Source organism: Megascapheus bottae, chromosome 5, assembly GCF_031878675.1.
Source record: "Megascapheus bottae isolate mThoBot1 chromosome 5, mThoBot2.hap1, whole genome shotgun sequence".
In the NCBI taxonomy this organism is placed as follows: Eukaryota; Metazoa; Chordata; class Mammalia; order Rodentia; family Geomyidae; genus Megascapheus; species Megascapheus bottae.
Window position 1 is genome coordinate 82,998,975 of NC_143513.1, and position 19,243 is coordinate 83,018,217.

The window sequence follows — 19,243 nt, forward strand, 5'->3', positions numbered from 1 at the left end:
CTTTTTATATTTAGGAGATTAGCAAATGCGTTTGGAACACTTAGTAGTATTTTGGCATTTGTTTTAGTAAAGACTTTTGGAACCTATCATACAGGGTATCTTGACAGAAAATGGGCTTCCTCTGAAATGAGATGATAAAGAGATACTTCTGTCAGATGAGTCCCAGGAGATGGCAGTAGCTGTTCTAGACATATGCCATGGCATTTAGAGAAAATTATATAATCCTTTTCTAACCCACTCCCCCCAAAAGTTCAGAAAGTTGGGAAATAAGTCTACTTTCTACAGAGCCAATGCCAGAATTAGCCTACAATATTTAGATTTGGGTTCTTTCTCTGCAGTTTACTAGCAGGTTTTAGGCGGCTTAATTATCTTCTCAGTGCCTCAACTTTCTCATTTGCAAAACTGGTACTGTCTACTTTTTTCTTAAGTTTTCTAAGGATTAAAAAAGAATGGAAACACTTTAAAAATCATTAGGGACACACAAATGTCATGTGTTTCTGTTGCAGTAGAAGCAGCATAATGCTTTAAGATTTTTTTATTTTGCTAGTTCTGAGGCTTGAACTCAGGGCCTGAGCACTGTCCTTGGGCTTTCTCAAGACTAGAGCTCTTAACACTTGAGCCACAGTACCACTTCCAGCTTATTTTCTATGTATGTGGTATCGAGAAATTGAACCTAGATCTTTGTACACACTAGGCAAGCATTCTACCAGTAGGCCATGGTCCTGGCCATGCTTTAAATTTTATAACCACTTTGTTTGAAGTTAGTATTTGATTCTCAGTATTTGAAATTCCCTTTTTTCACAACTCAGGTTGTAATCTGAGGCTTGATATTTTAGGACTTAAAGTGCATATGATGAAAGACATTAATGGGATGTGAATGAGAGCATTATCTAAATGTGTTGATGACTTTGTGCTTTTAGGTATACCAAGCTTGGCTACGCAGGCAACTCTGAGCCACAGTTCATTATCCCATCATGTAAGTAAAGCTCTGCCCTGGGTGTTTAAAGCCTTGTATTCCTAGCATTCTCATAGCAACCATTGCTAAGCATTCTAGTTCTGTTTCTTAAGATGTGTTAACTTATTGTCTTGTTGAAGATTGTTCTCGATACTGGGAAGATCTATTTTGCATCTAATTCCTGAATGTTGCTGTAGGCATTGCTGTGAGCTCCCTTCTCATGTAGCCATTTGCCACTGACACTGGAGTTTCATTAGGAAATGGAATAGGAGGCCCCCGCCCCCAAATGGATATCTGGCTCTAAATAAGACAAATTTGTAATTTTAAGTAAGTACAATTCTGTTGGCCTGGCAACTTCATAAGTGAGTAATATCTGCATTAATCACTCTTGTTTTTTTCTTTGGTCAAAATAAGTGGACTTAAAAACTTAAAATCATATACTATTTTTTATATATACTATTTTTAAGTTTTAGTCAGTAGAGACTCACATTTTCGCAGAAGCTCTGCCTACCCAGTCTTTAATTCCCACAGAAGTTTCCTCAAGGTCAAATGTGTATTTATAGGTAGAGTTTTATGGAAAGATCTAAATCCCAAGTATGAGTTGGAGAGAGTGTGCCCAGAAGAAAGATAAATCAACCAAAAACGAGGGAAACATGATTCCTTAGACATTGCTGCTTGGAAACAAGCTGAGATCCTAGATATTGTCAGGGATGAGTTGGAGACACAGTAGGACAGTATCTATGACCACTATTCAACTCAGAGGGAGGGTGGTGAGGTGGGAGAAGGGCTTGATGAGTCTTTATTCAAGGAAGTTTGTTCCAGATTCCTTGAGATTTAAGACACCTCTCGACTTCCTTTTCTTACTGAGTAACTGACCATGTTTTGTTTTTAAAAACCATTTAAGCACTTAGATGCCACACATGAGTTACCCCTGACAATAGACGTTATTGGTTTGCTATAGCCTTATTTTAAATTGATGATTGGGTCATCTAGATGCCAAAGACTAGGTGACTAGTGCAACAGAACTTACTTATCCCATTCCTAGAGGCTCAGAGTGCAAGGTCAAGTGCCATCAGAGTTGATTGTGTGTGTGTGTGTGTGTGTGTGTGTGTGTGTGTGATTGGGCTTGATCTGGCCTGGATGCAGCCCCTGAGCTCTTCAGCTCAAGGCTACCACCCTACCCCTGGAGCCACAGCCCCACTTCCTGTTTTCTAGAAGTTAATTGTAGATAAGGTCTCAGGTCCTTTTGTGCCCTGGCTGGCTTTGATCCTTGATCCTCAGATCTCAGCCTTTTTTCGAGTAGCTAGGATTACAGGCGTGAGCCACCATACCCGACTCCAGCCTTTCAAAAGGTTGGCGGTTATCTCAGTGGTCCTGTGTGTGTGTGTGTGTGTGTGTGTAGAAGAATTGCTGCGTTTTCTTACAAGGTCACAACTCCTGTGGGCTTAGGACTCTACCCTAATCACCTCCTGTCTTCATGTATACTCATGTTGGGAGTTAGGGCTTTAGCATTTGAGTTTTGTGAAGATACAGTTCAGTCTTTTAACAGCGGATATTCTGTAGGATGAATACGTTGTGTGAATTTTATTAGTGAATGATCATTTCATGTTGAGTTGTTGACAAGTTGCACTTCCTGACTTTTCAGAGAAGAAGATTAGATTTTAACCTTAACTACATCAGTGAAAATTTACCTTGCAACTTTTTGCTTTAATATGATGCCATTTACATCTGTCAGAAGCAGTTAGCTGGCTATTCCCTTTCACCTGTCATCATTGTAGGAGAATTGGAGAAAGATTAGCAGGATTTCATTCACTATCAGGTGAACTTGCAGACTGGCCTATCAGAATCTTAACAGTGGCAGAAAAATGTCAAGGAGGTTGGTGTAAAGGGGCACTTCCACTGTTTGCCAGACATGTTTATAAAAGGTGGGTTTGAAGATGTTTGGGCAGAAATGAGAAGGATAGAGATGTTTGGCCTTAGGACAGGTGGAGGGCCTTGGTTACTGTGGACAAGTAATTGGCCCTCTATTTGGCTTAGTGCTGAGAGTAGCTCCATATATTTTTTTCACTAAAGAGAAAAAAAGACTTTGGTCACAGAACAGATTCAGGGACATATTTGTTGAAGTAGCATCAAAGGAGAAAAGCAGACAGGAGCTGAAGCCCAGTGGTGGAGGGCTTGCTTGGTATGTGCCAGGCACTGTGCTTTATCCCTGGCATCACAGTAAACAAAACAGAGAGAGAGAATGACAGAACTTTTTGTGAGGTATGTGAATGTGTGTTGAGGGCCTGCCTCAGGTGCCTGGGACTGGGATTAGATTAGCTTTAAATCCAGTTTTTAAATAATTTTATTTATTTATTGCCACTCCTGGGCATGGGCTCAGGGCCTGAACACTGTCCTTGGGTTTTCTCAAGGCTAGAGCTCTACCACTTGAGCCACAGCATCATTTCTGGCTTTTTTCTATGTATGTCGTACCGGACCAGGATCTTCGTGCATGCTAGACAAGCACTTTACCACTAGGCCAAACTCCTGGCCCCTCTTTGAGGTTTTTGCATTAGTGTTCAAAAATCTATAATAATTTTAATTTCTTACACCATCTTGACTGATCTATATATTATGATTATACTAGTATTCCGGTATCACAAAGTGGGATTGTTAGTTTATTTTTATTTTTTCTGGTTGTGGGGCTTGAACTCTGGTCCTGGGCCCTGTCCCTGAGCTCTTCAGCTCAAGGCTACTGCCCCACTCCTGGAGCCGCAGCACTACTTTGGTTTTCTAATGGTTAATTGGAGATAAGAATCTCACAGACTTTAGTGGACTTTAATGACCTGGCTGGCTTTGACCCATGATCCTCAGATCTCAGTCTCCTTGAGTAGCTAGGATTACAGGTATGAGCCACTGTTCCTGGCTTTATTTATTTATTTTTTTTGGTTGGTTGATCATGGGGCTTGAACTCTGAGCCTGGGCTCTATCCCTGAGCTCATTAGCTCAAGGCTATTGCCCTGTACTTGAGCCACAGCACCACTTCCAGTTTCCTGGTGGTTAATTGGAGATTAGAATCTCATGGACTTTTGGACTTTCATGCCAAGCTGGCTTTGAACTGTGATCCTCAGATCTCATATATGTGGTACCGAGGAATCTAACTTGGGTCTTTGTGCTTGCTAGGCAAACACTCTACCACTAGGCCAGACTCCCGGCCCAAACACTATCACTTCTCTTTTGCATATATTAATTGTACAAAGAGATTTCATGGTTTCCTCCCTCCCTTCCTCCCTTCCCCCTCCCTCCTCTCTCGTTCTTTTCTTGTTGTTGGTTGTGGGGTTTGAACTCAGGGCCTGGGTGCTATCCCTGATCAGTTTTTGTTGTTGTTGTTGTTGTTGGTCATGGGGCTTGAACTAGGCCTGGGCACTGTCCCTGAGCTCTTCAGCTCAAGCCTACCTCCCTACCCCTGGGCCTGAGTATTGTCCATTGAACTCACCTAGGCCGAGTTCAAGCCCCATTACCCACAAAAAGAAAAAGTCTTATGGACTTTTCTGTCCAGGCTGGCCTCAGATACCATTATCCTGAATATCTAGGATTATAATTGTGAGCCAGCAATGCCTGTCCCGCCCTTCCTTTAGACAACAGAATCAACATATTAGCCACCTTCTTTTACCTTCCTCTTATGATTGGATACCCCCCACTACAGTCACTGTTGTATACACATTACAAACATTTTCTTCCCTCCCTCCCTCCCTCCCTCCCTCTCTCCCTTCCTCTCTCCCTTCCTCCCTTCTTCTTCTTCTTCTTCTTTTTTTTTTTTTTTTTGACTCAATTCTGCTTATGAGAGACAACTTGTAATCTTTGTCCTTTGAGCTTGGCTTATCTCATGACATGATGCTCTCCTGTTCTAACCCCTTTTCTTGCACTTAGGCTGATTGCCTAGTCTGCCTGTTGTGATGAGTGCTGCTGTAGACCTCGTGTGTATCTGTATTGTATATTCCAGGAGTGGTTTAGCAGGATCATATGATGTAATTCCTCCATATGGATTTCTGGGTAGCTATGCAATTTACATTCCTACCTCTCCTTTTCTCCCCATCTTTGCCCATCTAAATGTGCTGATTTATTCTTGATGGTTGCCTTTCTGAGATGTGAGATAGAATCTCAGTATTATTAAATAATTTTTGTTGTTGTTGATCTTGAGAATTGAACTTAGAACCGAGGTGCTGTCCTTGAGTGCTTTTGCTCAAGGCTAGCATTCTACTACTTTGAGCACAGTGCCACTTCTGGTTTTCTTTTGGTAAATTAGAGATACAGAGTCTCACAGACTTTCTTGCCTGGTCTGGGTTTGAACTACTATTTATTTATTTTGTGGGTCATGGGGCTTGAGCTTGGCCTAGATGCTTTTCCTGAGCGCTTCAGCTCAAGGCCACCACCCTACCCTTGAGCCAAGCCCCACTTCCCATTTTCTAAGGGTTAGTTGGAGATAAGAAGTCTCAGGTCCTTTTGTGCCTGGGCTGGCTTTGAACCTTGATACTCAGATCTCAGCCTCTTGAGTAGCTAGGATTACAGGTGTGAGCCACCGCGCCTGTCTTAAAAAATAATTTTTATGTTGCCTGTCTTAAAAAATTAATTTTTATGTTTAGTTCTGGGAAACTAACATATTTGTTTGGTGCTAGAGTGCTGTGGTTTCACCAAAAATATATTAAAGTTTGTAGTGAGATTCTGTTAACATAGTTAAGGAATTAGGTTTATGTTAGGATTATTTAGGTGTAGTTTAAACATTTTCCAAATCCACAGTAAATGTTTCAGTGGAGTGGAATGTTAATTTGACAAGTATTTCTCTAATCCCTATCCTAGAGCAGGCTGCCTGGCTTTGGCAGGTCTCAGATCTGCATGGCTTTGATCATTAAGGCCCCCACTCCCCACCAAGTGGCTGTTAAGCACCTCCCTTGGAAACTATTGAGAGGACAAAGTGTTTACAAGAACAGTTAGCAAAGTGCCTGATAAATGTGAATAGTTACTGTTTTACTAATTGATACCCATGCCAGGTACTGGAGAACTGATATGACACTGAGGTTATCTGACAGTCTCCATGGTAAACTGCTTTTAATGACTATGATTCTCAGAAAAATGCCACGGGGCAATTTTCTGAAAGACTAGTGGATACACAGACCGCCCCCCTCCCCTCAACTGCCAGGTTGGCAGGGAAAGACTTTTGTCGGGTGGGAGTAAGGCTTTTGTGGGATGGTAGTGGCACTTGCTCAGAACCCTCACAATGAATTCTCCAGAGCCACAAGTGGGTCAGAGCTTAGGATGTAAATGGCAAACCGAATCTTTGCAAAGCCTTTTATAGCTCATTTGATGCTTAATTCTGGAGTGAAGTTTATTTTAGATTATTATAAATGTACTTCCAAATATTTAAGATCTTTGCCTGTAAGCCTAGCTGTTCAGATGCCTGAGATCTGAGGATGGTGGTTTGAAGTGAGCATGGGTAGGAAAGTTGGTGAGACTTACCTTCAACTAATCTGCAAACTCTGGAAGTTGAGTGACTCAAGTGGTAGAGAACTATCATTGACCAAAAATGCTCAGGGACCGTGCTCAGGCTCAGTTCAAGCCCCAGGGCTGGTATACATATAAATAACAATGTATAAAGTCTGATATTCAATGTGCTATATAATGCAATTGCTTGTCCTTTTGCCATAGATACTAGCAACAGCCATTTAGGTTTTTTTCATATATTTTTTATTATAATTAATAGAAGGGTTACATCATTCACCACATAGAAGGTGCATTACTTCACATAGCCATTTAATTTTTTTTCATTGTATGTTACATCTCTTTTTCCATAAACTGCTCATGTATAATCCATGGACATCTCATTCATTATCTTGAGCTTTTCTAGGTGAAATTGAGAAACTTAATAACATTGCTTCTATGTTAATACTAAAGACAGGCCAACTAAGTTTCTTTGTGTCACAGTGAAAATAATACTTGAAAACAGTAACTTGTTAAAGTAGTACTCTTTCAGCCCATTGACAACTTTTCTTGTGTACACTCTCAAAGAAAAACTTGACATTGAAAATTTGCTAGTGTATAGGTAGGTACTGAACTCTTGTATGAGCATAGGGATTGCACTATTCTTTCAGCTTTGTGTGGAGAGTGATGGAAATCTGTGCTTTTATTTTGTTTTAAAGGTATTGCCATCAGAGAGTCTGCAAAGGTTGTTGACCAGGCCCAAAGGAGAGTGTTGAGGGGAGTTGATGACCTTGACTTTTTCATAGGGGATGAAGCCATTGATAAACCTACCTATGCTACAAAGGTAAACTTCCCAAGAACAGAGCAGTAGATGAATTAGAAATTATCTTCAGAGTTGTGGAGTGGGATTCTGCTCTTAGGCATGGATGACAGTGGGTAGGTGAAAAGAACAACAGTAGGCTGTTTCTGAATAGGTATATTTCAAGTGAATTAACTCTGGAATGCAGATTGACCCAGGGAGTATTGTCACCCATGAAAGCAAAATTGCTTGCTAACTGTTGAACCTATTAGACACGGGAAATTGCAGTTTGAACACTAACATTATTTGAACAGATACTTCATCCAAGAAAAAAGGAAAGGAAACACTTGATTCATTTGCATGATAGACGAGACAGATGCCTCTGCTTCTCACTCTTGAAGTGGCTCTTTGTAATTAGAGGGGGGAGGCTTAGCAGATATAAACAGTAAGCAACTCAGTCTTTCTGTTAAAATGCCCCTTGTTTTTCTCTGCCTGAGGCACTGACTTCAGGAGGATGCCTTTCTGTGGTTCTCTGTGCCTGTGCTGTGAAGCTGTTGCTCTTACTCTTCTGAACTGAAGTTGGGCATGTTTTGGTTGGTTTCTCTTGCTCCAGTGGCCTATACGCCATGGTATCATTGAGGACTGGGATCTTATGGAAAGGTTCATGGAACAAGTGGTTTTTAAATATCTTCGTGCTGAACCTGAGGATCATTATTTTTTAATGGTGAGTAATTGGACTAAGAGGCAAATGTTTCTGTAAATTCTTCTTGCTGAGATTTCTAACAGCTTGAAATTCAACTTTTCAACCTAACAAATTTAGAATTCCTTCTGAAGACATTCTCATGAGTCTGACTGCTTCTTTTTGCAAATAACAGAAAGCTCAGTAATCATCCCGAAGTGAAAGGAGCCCATTATCTCCAAAGCAGGAAGGGAGGCCTGGCAGTTCTGGGCTGCGTACTCTAGCAGCTCTGAGGGGGACTGTCCGTTAGCATGACATCTTCTGTTGACTCCCCCCTCAGGATGGCTGTTGAGTTTCTGTGTTACTCTCCAGGTATTTCTGTTCAGTTGGATCTAAGAGAAGGTTTTCCTTGAACATTGCCTTTTAAGAATTTAGAAGCCCTTTCCTAGAAACTTCCAGCAGGTTTACCCCATCTGCCTGAGCCTGACCTGGTCAGCAGAGAGGAATGGAATAACCCTAACCGATGCAGATTAGTCAAGATCTCTCCCTGGGATGGGGAGGGTTGGGACTGTGGCTGAAGTCTGGGACTCTGGGAGAGAGGGAGGGTGAGGACTCTAACTATAAGCACCGGAGAAGCAGGCATGGTTTAGCATAGGAGGATCTGAGGATGGTAGTTCAAAGCTAGCTTGGGCAGGAAAGTCTCTGAGACTCATTTCTCCAATTAACCAGCAAAATGTCAAAAGTGGCTCAAATAGTAGAACACGAGCAGAAAAGCTCAGGGTACGTACCCAGGTCCTGAATTCAAGCCCTACGACCACCAAAAAAAGTAAAAAATGCTATATAGGGTGCTATATAAGGAGTAATTTCACATTGACTTATGGCAGATTGGGTTATCTTTATTCTGCTGATTTATTTTAACTCACCTTTCTATTTTTCTGCATGCATGTATGAACTATAATTCAAAACTTTATTCTTTGCTTCTCTTTTTTGGGAAGGAGTAGCAGCCGTGGGCAGTCTTGGGGCTTGAACTCAGGGTCTGGGTATTGTTTTTGAACTTTTGTGCTCAAGGCTAGCATTCTACCATGTAAGCTACAGCTCTACTTCTAGCTTTTCGGTAGTTAATTGGAGATGTGTCTCATATGCCTTATTACCCAGGTGGGCTTTGATCTGTGGTCCTTGAATCTTAGCCTCCTGAGTACAAAGCTGGATTTTTTTGGGTCAGTCATGAGGCTTGAACTCTGGGAATGGGGGCTGTCCCTGAGCTCTTCAGCTCAAGACTACCACCCTACCCCATGATCCACAGGGCCATTTTCAGCTTTCTAGTGGTTAATTGGAGATAAAGAGTCTCAGGGACTTTAGTGCCTGGCTTTGAACCTTGATTCTCAGATCTCAACCTCCTGAGTAGCTAGGATAACAGGTGTGAGCCACTGCGCCTGGCAAGCTGGATGATTTTTAAAATCACCTTATGTGTAGTTTGTCTGTAAAACTAGCAAGTTGTACAATGTCCTAGCTGCTTATGTTAGCTTTTGTATACTTCTAATGTATTAAATTTTTTTTTTTTGCCAGTAATGGGCCTTGAATTCAGGGCCTGAGCACTGTCCTTGGGCTTTTTCAAGGCTAGAGTTTTACCACTTGAGTCATAGCACCACTTCTAGCTTTTTCTATGTATGTGGTACCAAGGAATCCAATCCGGGTCTTCATGCATGCTAGGCAAGCACTCTACCACTAGGCCAAACTCCCAGCCTTCTAATGTATTTTTTTAAAAATTTTTTTAAATTGTTGGGATAATGTATAGAGGGGTTACAGTTACATTCATCAGGTAGTGGTACATTACTTGTTAAACATTGATACCCCTTCTAATGTAATTTTTTAAACTTTTGGCATATGATTAATAGAATGAATGTTTTCTTACAGACAGAACCTCCATTGAACACACCAGAAAATAGAGAATATCTTGCTGAAATAATGTTCGAATCATTTAATGTACCAGGACTCTACATTGCAGTTCAGGTAAAAAAAAAAAGAGAAAAGTTTTTATTTTTGTGATTTCTAAGGAATCTTAGCTATTTAGCTGTGGAAGAAAAGTACTTACAAAGAGTTTTTGTTATAAGGTTGTATCATTCTTAGATCCATAAACATGCATGTACATTCACACCATTCAGGCTGAACTAGAGCACTGTAGAGAATATAGTCTATGACTTTACATAAGTGTTACTGGTATAGACATGGTAGGCCTTTTCCATATAAACAAACCCTAGGGACTACAGAAATCTTTTTTTTGTGTCAGTCCTGGGGCTTGAACTCAGGTCGACAAGGTACATGTAAACATGTGGCTTTCTTTTTAGTTTCTTTCAATTCTGATCAGGAAAACAAAAACAAAAACAAAAAAAAAACCAAACCCTAGAGAAATCTTTTTTTGTGCCAATCCTGGGGCTTGAATTCAGGACCTGGGTACTGTCCTTGGACACTTTTTGCTCAAAGCTAGCACTCTGCCCTTTGAGCCACAGAGCTACTTCCAGCTTTTTCTGTGTATGTGGTATTGAGGCATCGAATCCAGGGCTTCATGCATGGTAGGCGAGCACTCTACCACTAGGCTACGCTCCTGGCCCTGGAGAATCTTTTGAAAGGAAATGCCTTTGGAGGTCACTACATTAATCTGAGCCAATTAATCCCAGTAACTCTTGCTTCTGAGAGATCCTGCTTTAGGGAGTTCTGTGTCTGCCACTTTGTACAGATGAATTAGCTGAAGTTTTAGTGGACAGATGAGATGGAAGTTTTCCCCACATGTTCTGCTTAGTCCTTTCTAAGAAAAAGGAAGAGGAAGAGCTCAACAGGGAAATGGATGTGGGGACTACCGTGTTCTAGTGACTGACTCACATGCCTGCTAGCATAGTGAATACTCTGATAATCTCAAATCTGAGAAAAAAGATACACATCCATTCAACTCTAACTATTCCTCCTGTAAGGTAAGTATGTCCTGTGTTAGGGGAGACACTTTAGAAAACCCTACACTGAGCAGTATCAGAGTGTCCACACATTCAGGTCTTCATTTATCTGAAGAGTTTTTTTTTTTTTATTTTTTTAAAGTACAGTTTTGCTTCATTCCTAACCAGTTTGTGCCATATCTATACTCTGCGCTGGACAGTTCCCTATAGAGTGTCCTGTGTAGTGTTTGCCGGCCTTTGTTGTTTGTGCTGGACAGTTCCTATCAGCGGCCTGACCTCCGCCTGCTGAAGAGCTGCCTGCAGCCTTTACTCCTGCGGTAGTGATAATGGCTGTAGATGCTGCCCCATGCAGCAGTTGCCCTGGCTGAGAACCATTCTGCTACATTTCTCTGGCTAAAATTTCTGGCTGGGACCTTTAGTTGTCTGCATTGTAAATAACTCCAGCAGTGATTTTATGTTAGCTGTTCTGTGACGCCACAGGGAGAGTCACTGGGTTAGAAATTATGATCTCTGAGTGCATGCATGAAACCCCGGGTTTAATTCCTTGCTACCACATACACAGAAGAAGTTGGAAGAGCTGGGTGCGTTGGCTCACACCTGTATTCATAGTTACTCAGGTGGCTGAGATCTGAGAATCCTAATTCAAAGCCAGCCCTGGCAATACAAAGCCTGCAGTACAAAGCCAGGAGACTCTTATCTAGAATTAATCATTAGAAAACGAGAAGTGGGGCTGTGGCTCAAGGGTAGGGTGGTATCCTTGAGCTGAAGAGCTCAGGGAAGCGCCCAGGCCAGAGTTCAAGCCCCATGAATCCCTCCCCCCCCAAAAAAAAAGGAAAGAAAAAGGAAAAAGTCCAAAGTAGTGCTGTAGAGTACTTGCCTTGAGAAAGCTCAAGGACAGTGCCCAGGCCCTGTACTAAAGCCCCAGGACTGGAATAAAATAAAATAAAATTGTGATCCCTGATTCTATAAAAAAAAAACCTTTTTCAGCCAGGCACCTGAGACTGATGCCTGTAATCTTACCTTTTCAGGAGACTGAGGTCTGATGATTGTGGTTTGAAGCCTGCTTGTGCAAGAAAATTCACAAGGTTCTTATTTCTAATTAACCACCAAAGAGCCAGAAATTGAGCTGTGGCATATGTGGCAGACAGCCTTGAACAAGGGAATCATAGTGACAGCACCCAGTCCTGAGTTCAACCCTAGTGCTGGCACAGAAAGAAAAAGAAGCCTGGTGCTGGTGGCTCATACCTGTAATACTTGCTGGTCAGATGGCTGGTATCGTGGTTGGAAGCCAGCCCAGAAAGAAAGTCTATAAGACTTTTTTTTTTTTTGATGGGTCATGGGGCTTGAGCTTGGCCTGGGCCCTGACCCTGAGCTCTTCTACTCTACCCTAGAGCCAAGCCCCACTTCCCATTTTCTGGGGGTTAATTAGAGATAAGACTCTCAGGTCCTTTTGTGCCAGACTGGCTTGGAACCTTGATCCTCAGATTTCAGTCTCCTGAGTAGCTAGGATTACAGGCATGAGCCTCTGTGCGCAGGCCTGTGAGGCATTTATCTCCACTACGGCTACCAAAAAAGCTAGAAGTGAAACTGTAGCTCAAGTGGTAGAGCACTAGTCTTGAACACAAAAGCTCAGGGATAGCACTCAGGTTGAGTTCAAGCCCCAGGGCAGGCGAAGGTTTTTTTCCTTTTTTTATTTCATTTTATTTTATTTATTTTTTATTTTTTGCCAGTCCTGGGTTTGAGCTCAGGGCCTGAGCACTGTCCTTGGACTTTCTCAAGGATAGAGCTCTACCACTTGAGCCTCAGCACCACTTCCGGCTTCTTTTTCTATGTATGTGGTACTGAGGAATCGAACCCGGGTCTTCATGAGTGCTAGGCAAGCACTTTAACCACTAGGCCAAACTCCCGGCCCCTCCCTTTTTTATTTCATGCTGGCTTTTCTTTGTAAAACTTTAGAAGTCTTAGTTGAAAATTTGGGACGCCTTCATTTGAAATATATGACATTCACATGCTAGATTTTTAGGGTGGAATAGAAATCTTAGAGAAGGGAGTTGCAGGATAGGGAAAGAAAAGTGTTTCTTAGCCTTGCTAAGTAAGAGTCATTGAACTTGAGAGCAAGCAGGCTGACTGCTGTAGAGAATGTTTTGTGTCTTCTCTGTAGGCAGTGCTGGCTCTTGCAGCTTCTTGGACCTCTCGACAAGTTGGGGAGCGCACGTTGACGGGGACAGTCATTGACAGTGGGGATGGCGTCACCCACGTCATCCCAGTGGTAAGCACAGTGGGCCATCCTCCCTTCTGATCTGAGGTAAGGGGAGAGCGCCAAACTCCCGGCCTGGTCTTTACTCTTTAACCTGTACATATCTTTGACTTTCCTCTTGAAGTATTTCACCAGTACAAGCTGGGTCTTTTACAGAAGGCCCAAATCTTCTTTGAAGTTAAGTGCTTCAGGAAAAGCTAGGAGGAGCTCAGAACTAGTCACTGCAGCTTCACGAGTGCTCCAGAGTTGGGTGTGATGGTTGAGTCTACACCTCCACACCCTCGTATCTGTCTCTTGGAGGTTATGACCCAGGGGCTTGATGTGCTTCAGTGTGAAACCTGACGGTTGCATTGCCTTCCAAATCTGCCTACCTGCAGGAATGCTGGCCAGAAGCCCTCTGTGCTCAAAGAGGCCTGTGAGGCACCCTGGAACCCATCAGTACTCGGGACTGTGACTAGGTACCAGCCCTACTTGGGAGTCCCAGGCGCCTTGCTGACATGCCTGCACTGGCTCAGGAAGGCAGGAAAGGATGCAGACTCTCAAGTCAGGCTGCTCTTCAGACAGCATAGTGACTAGTTAACTCACCAGAGCTTCTCGGCACCTTTGCTGGGACCATTCACTGCACACTGTAGTTCTGTGTGCTTGACCTACAGGACTGCATTCGCAGTGGATGAGGGGCTGTGGCTGAAGCACACTCACCTTGGCTAACCACTTGGGACCTGGACATTAATTCAAGCTATTAGAATTACACTCTTTGGGCCTGGAGTTTGGTCTAGTGGTAGAGTGCTGGCCTTGCATGAACAAGGACCCGGTTTGATTTGTCAATACTACATACATAGAAAAAATGGGAAGTGGTGCTGTGGCTCAAGTGGTATATATAGTGCTAGTCTTTGGAATGCCCAAAGATAGTACTCAGGCCCTGAGTTCAAGCTCCAGGACTGGCCAAAAAAAAAAAAAAAGAATTAAACTCTTATGTACTTCACTATATTACCGACTTTTACTATAGGTCGATTTATAGTTGTTTTAACAATTCGTAGTACCATCTTTTCCTTTTTGAAAAGAGAGACTCCCACTATTGCATTTACTGTTCTCACAGGTAGTGTTACCTTCTAGAAGTGAAATAGCCCATACAGTTTTCTGGAGAACCACACTCCTAATGAAACTTTTTGGTTGCTTATGATCTCATGTTATTGAAGTAATTTACAACTTGAACTATTAATGAAACCTCATTTGCTGCAATTTAAAAAGACCTCCAGCACTGAGCTTGCATTCAGTGGGAGCCAGTAAATGGTGGCTAGTGACAGGCTGGAAACCTCCTGGGCCGGGTTGTTGAGTGCAGATGATTGATGTGGACTGCTCTTCCTCCTCTTCTTCTCCAGGCTGAAGGTTATGTAATTGGAAGCTGCATCAAACACATCCCAATTGCAGGTAGAGATATTACGTATTTCATTCAACAGCTGCTAAGGGAGAGGGAGGTGGGAATCCCTCCTGAGCAGTCACTGGAGACCGCAAAAGCCATTAAGGTAAAAAACAGATGGAAACTTGAGTGGTTCGGGAGTGAGAGAGAACGGGTGCCTGGATACTTCCCTGGATGCTATCCTCCCTGCTCCTACCTTCCCTCCTCTCCCCCTTGTGAGTGTGGGTCTTGGTTTGTTTGCCAGTGAGTAAAGTGGGCTGGGGCTTAAGGTTCAACTGCCTCTTCTCAACAGATTGGGATTGAGCCAGTGAGATATATAGTCCAGCATTGTTCCACAGGTGACTAATTAGACAGCTTAGCTGTGCATGGCTTCTACCCTTCTTGTGCCTCAGCCTAGAATAAGGGGATAAAGTCACAGCAGGAGCACTGGGTGTCAGGAGCCATGGGAGTCTGCCCTTGTCCATGCATCATGAGTATACTTGTGGACCATACCTTTGCAGGAGCAGAATATGCAGTCAGAATTCACTATATTTTTAGATTTTAGTTACTGAACCAGAAAAGGAATGGAAGGTTTAGAATTTAGTAAGATTAGAAGATAAGAGGCTCCTTGGACTTTTTATTTAAGAATGTCCATGTGACCCAATTTAGTAGTCTTTGTGTTAGGTTGTACAGGACATTCACAGACCCAGACCCTTTCAAAGGAATTCTGTTTAGGTTGCAAAATGAAGACAGGTTTAAAAATCAAAAGGCAAGAGGTGTCTAACAATCCTGAAGTTAATTTTTCCATGGATGAAGAAGGAAATATTTTGGAGAAGACTTTGAATGTGGAGGTGTGATAGGTGCCTTTCTCCTACATTTGACAGATTTGGAGCTGTAGGACAATTGGAAGATAGGCAATTGAATGAAAGGAAGCACTAGAAATATTTCCCATTTTACTTGATACTCGTGGAGATGGGTATTTTGAGGACAGGGCCAGGAGTTGGCAGACTCCTGCAAATGGGCTTCCACTTGTCCTAGGCCTGGAGTTTCTAGAGATCCAGTGTTTAGTGTTCAAGTGCTGTTGGGAAGAGAGGTTTCTAGAAGTGTGGTCAGATGAAAATATTTTCCCCCATTTCTTTTCCTTGTTTTTTTTTTTTGCCAGTCCTGAGGTTTGAACTCAGGGTCTGAGCACCATCCTTGGGCTTTCCTCAAGGCTACTCTTGAGCCACAGCACCACTTCTGTTTTTTATTTTTCAGTGTATGCGATACCAAGGAATCGAACCCAGAGCATCATGCATGCTAGGCAAGCACTCTACCAGTAGGCCAAACTCCCAGCCCTCTTTTCCTTGCTTTTTGTAAGTGAGAGAAAACTGGATATTTGATGCAAGCTTCCTTATTCTCTCAAAATCTGTTAGAAGTGCAAATCAAAATTGTGCGCTTGTTTCTGGTGCCCTTGTCACTCTAGGAGTTTTGGATATCCCTTTCTGTGTCAGGATCCCCATGGGGGCCTCCTGTGAAGTGTCTTTCCCTAGTCTCATTTCAGTCACTTAGTTTACTCATTGGCTAGCCATAGTCCATTTCTGACTGTGCAGTCCAAGAAGCACACTGGTTATTTTTGTGTTTATTTTTAAATTTATTTTTGTGCTTAAGGTTGAGACTACCAGTTGAGCCACAGCTCCATTTCTGGCCTTGATGGTTAATTGGAGATGAGTTTCACAGAGTTTTGTGCCTGGCCTGGTTTTGAATGTTGATCCTCTGATCTCAGCCTCCTGAGTAGTTAATATTATAGGTGCCCTGCCATGCTCAGCTTTTGACCTTATGGCCCATCTGTGAAGGTTGGGAGTGAAGACTCAAAATCAGCTTCCCTGCCCTGTGTGGGGTCAGCCCTGCCACCTACATTTCACCTCTGCCTCATGTCACCGCTGAGATCTCCTGTAGTTAGGACAGGCCTGAGGGGGTGGGTGGAGAACATGTCATCCTTGCACCTGGATCCAGAGCCTCAAGATGAACATTTTCATGGATGTACTTCCTGTTATGAGTTAAATGAACTAACATGCTGGAGGACATTGACCTGGCTTTTTGGGCACAACTGAGTGATTTTACCTTCAAACAAGCTGACCCCCAGGGGCCAGAGGACTCCAGGTGAAGAACCAGCAGGTGAACAGAGCTGACTCCTTTAGGTACCAGTTAGATGTGGACAGTTAGCAGGCTTAATAGAGTTAGTGTGGCTTGCTAACCCAGAGGTAGAAAGCCTCGAGGTACAGGCCCTCGCTAGGAGACTGAGAGGACATGCAAAGATGATACAGGCAAGGGGCTGACAGAGACTAAAAGCTGGGATTTGAAGCTAAATTGCAGAGGAAGCAGACATCCCCAAGTCTAAGTGCAGCCACAGCTAAGGTGAAAGTTGATGGAGTACCTACCAGCCGACGGCTTGGTAGCACATACACATTAGAATGGCAGTATGGGCAGTCCCAGTTCACAGGTGTTTAATGCAGGGGGGCCCTGTGTGTTTGTCAGAGGCAGAGAAGAGACATGGGGAGATTCGTTGTTAATGCGTGGTGACATCTTTCTGTGTACACACAGGAGAAATACTGTTACATTTGCCCTGACATAGTCAAGGAGTTTGCTAAGTACGATATGGATCCTCGGAAGTGGATCAAGCAGTACACGGGCATCAATGCAATCAACCAGAAGAGGTTTATCATTGATGTTGGCTATGAAAGATTCCTGGGACCTGAAATATTCTTTCACCCGGAGGTAAGTTGCTGCCCCCAGTGTGCACCAGCTGTATGTAGTTCTTAGTGATACTCAGGGAGGAGGGGTGGAGGTGTCCTAGGCAGTTGTTTGGTTTGTCTCACTACTGACTTACTTGAAGGAAGGAAGCCAGGTGCTAGTGACTCACACTTGTAATCCCAGCTACTCAGGAGGCTGAGATCTGAGGGTCACAGTTCAAAGCCAGCCCTGGCGTGAAAGTCTGTGAGACTCTTATCTCCCATTAACCACCAGAAAATAGAAGTGGTGCTCTGGCTCAAGTGGTAGAGTGCTAACCTCAAGCTGAAGAGCTCAGAAACAGTGCCCAGACCCAGAGTTCAAGCCTCATGACTGACCCCCCCCAAAAAAAAATTAAGGAAGGATTATTCCTGGAGAGGTTTGGAACAAGTTTTATGTGCATCGGAAGACAATGGGGATGAGATTGATCTTTAGGGATGGCATGTGTTAACAACTAGTTAATCTCAAGAACTGAATACAGGTTGCCTCTAGCTAGAAAATACGATGAAATATAACCTTTCTCTCATTGTTTCGTGATTCTGAGGATTGAACTTATACTAGGCAAAAGTCCATTTGTTTTTACTGATACTTTGAACTGATTTTGGACTCAGGATCCTATTTCCATCTCTGGGGCTCGCTCGTGCGTGCTTGCGCTCTCTCTCTCTCTCTCTCTCTCTCTCTCTCTCTCTCTCTCTCTCTCTCTCTTTCTCTCTCTTTCTCCCACTCCCACTCCCTCTCCCACTCCCTCTCCCTCTCCCTCTCTCTCTCTCTCTTGCCAATTGTCCTGGAGCTTGAACTCAGGGCCTGGGCTCTGTCCCTTCTGGCTTTTTTTGCTTGTGTGGGTACTGAGGAATAGAAGCCAGGGCTTCCTGCATGCTAGGCAAGCACTCTACCACTAAGTCACATTTCCATCCTTGAGCCTTTTGTTTTTACTGACTTTTTGCCTGGGCTGGTTTTGAATTCATGATCTTTCTATTTTCTTTCATTTCTGGTGTGCATTACCATGTCTGGCTCTAATCTTTGATTTAGTGTCCTTCCTTTTTATTTTTATTTTTGGGGGGGGGGGTTGCCAGTACCAAGGCTTGAATTCAGGGCCTCTTGTTCTTGCTCAGGTTTTTAATTCATGGCTAGTGCTATAACACTTGAGCCAACTTTCTTTTTTTTTTTTTAATTGTATTTATTTTTAGAGGGGTTACAGTGACATTCGTCAGGTACATTACTTCTTGAACCTTGACACCCGTTCTCATGTTTTTGTCCCCTTTACCTTCCCCTACCCCCTCCCAATAATCTTGTTTTCCACCTTCCCTTCCCTATTTCAAATAAATATATATACAGTATACCAGGTAACAAAATCTTCCTTTCATTTTTATGATTAATTGGAGATAGAGTCTCCTGGACTTTTTTACCCGGGCTAGCTTTTTTTTTTTTTCATTTGGTTAATTCTGGGACTTGAATTCAGGGCCTGAGCACTGCCCTTGGGATTTTCTCAAAGCTAGACTTGAGCCACAGCACCACTTCTGGCTTTTTGTATGTATGTGGTACCGAGGAATCAAACTTGGGTCTTTGTGCATGGTAGGCAAGTACTCTACCACTAGGCCAAACTCCTGGGCCCAAGGCTGGCCTTTTGAGTAGCACAGATTACAGATAAAAGGCACTGGTGATTATCCATCCTATTCCCAATTTCCTACTGTGCTCCTTGCTATAATTTAGATAACAGTACCTGGTGTAGGCTACCAGTTTTGTTTTGTGAACAATGTGTAAATTGCTACATTGCCATGGGGATGGTTAATAGGTTTGTAGAACGCAATCATGAAGAGGCGCTGCTTCAGGTTTATATATAATGCATTTTATTTGTGTCTTGGTATAATTGCCTTCCTAACTTAGTTTATATTTAATGGATAGATTACAAACTGCTGTCTTATTTTATACCCATATGACCAGTTTGTTTGGCATAAAAGTTGTCTTACCAGGCCAGGAGTTTGGCCTAGT

The 19,243-nt window shown here is 42.9% G+C and overlaps 1 protein-coding gene across 8 annotated transcripts in view; it reads left to right on the top strand.

Moving 5' to 3' along the window:
* Window positions 1-19,243, top strand: part of Actr3b (actin related protein 3B) — a 56,875-nt gene that overhangs the window by 18,388 nt on the left and 19,244 nt on the right. For 4 of the 8 annotated variants that reach the window (XM_090333585.1, XM_090333586.1, XM_090333588.1 and 1 more), the window contains exons 2-8: window positions 921-976; window positions 7,129-7,253; window positions 7,822-7,932; window positions 9,802-9,897; window positions 12,994-13,101; window positions 14,469-14,612; window positions 17,069-17,242. In XM_090333585.1, the coding sequence (XP_090189711.1) occupies window positions 921-976; window positions 7,129-7,253; window positions 7,822-7,932; window positions 9,802-9,897; window positions 12,994-13,101; window positions 14,469-14,612; window positions 17,069-17,242 (814 nt within the window). The remainder of the gene's footprint in view (window positions 1-920; window positions 977-7,128; window positions 7,254-7,821; window positions 7,933-9,801; window positions 9,898-12,993; window positions 13,102-14,468; window positions 14,613-17,068; window positions 17,243-19,243) is intronic. The other 4 variants (XM_090333591.1, XM_090333587.1, XM_090333592.1 and 1 more) reach the window with 4 other exon arrangements.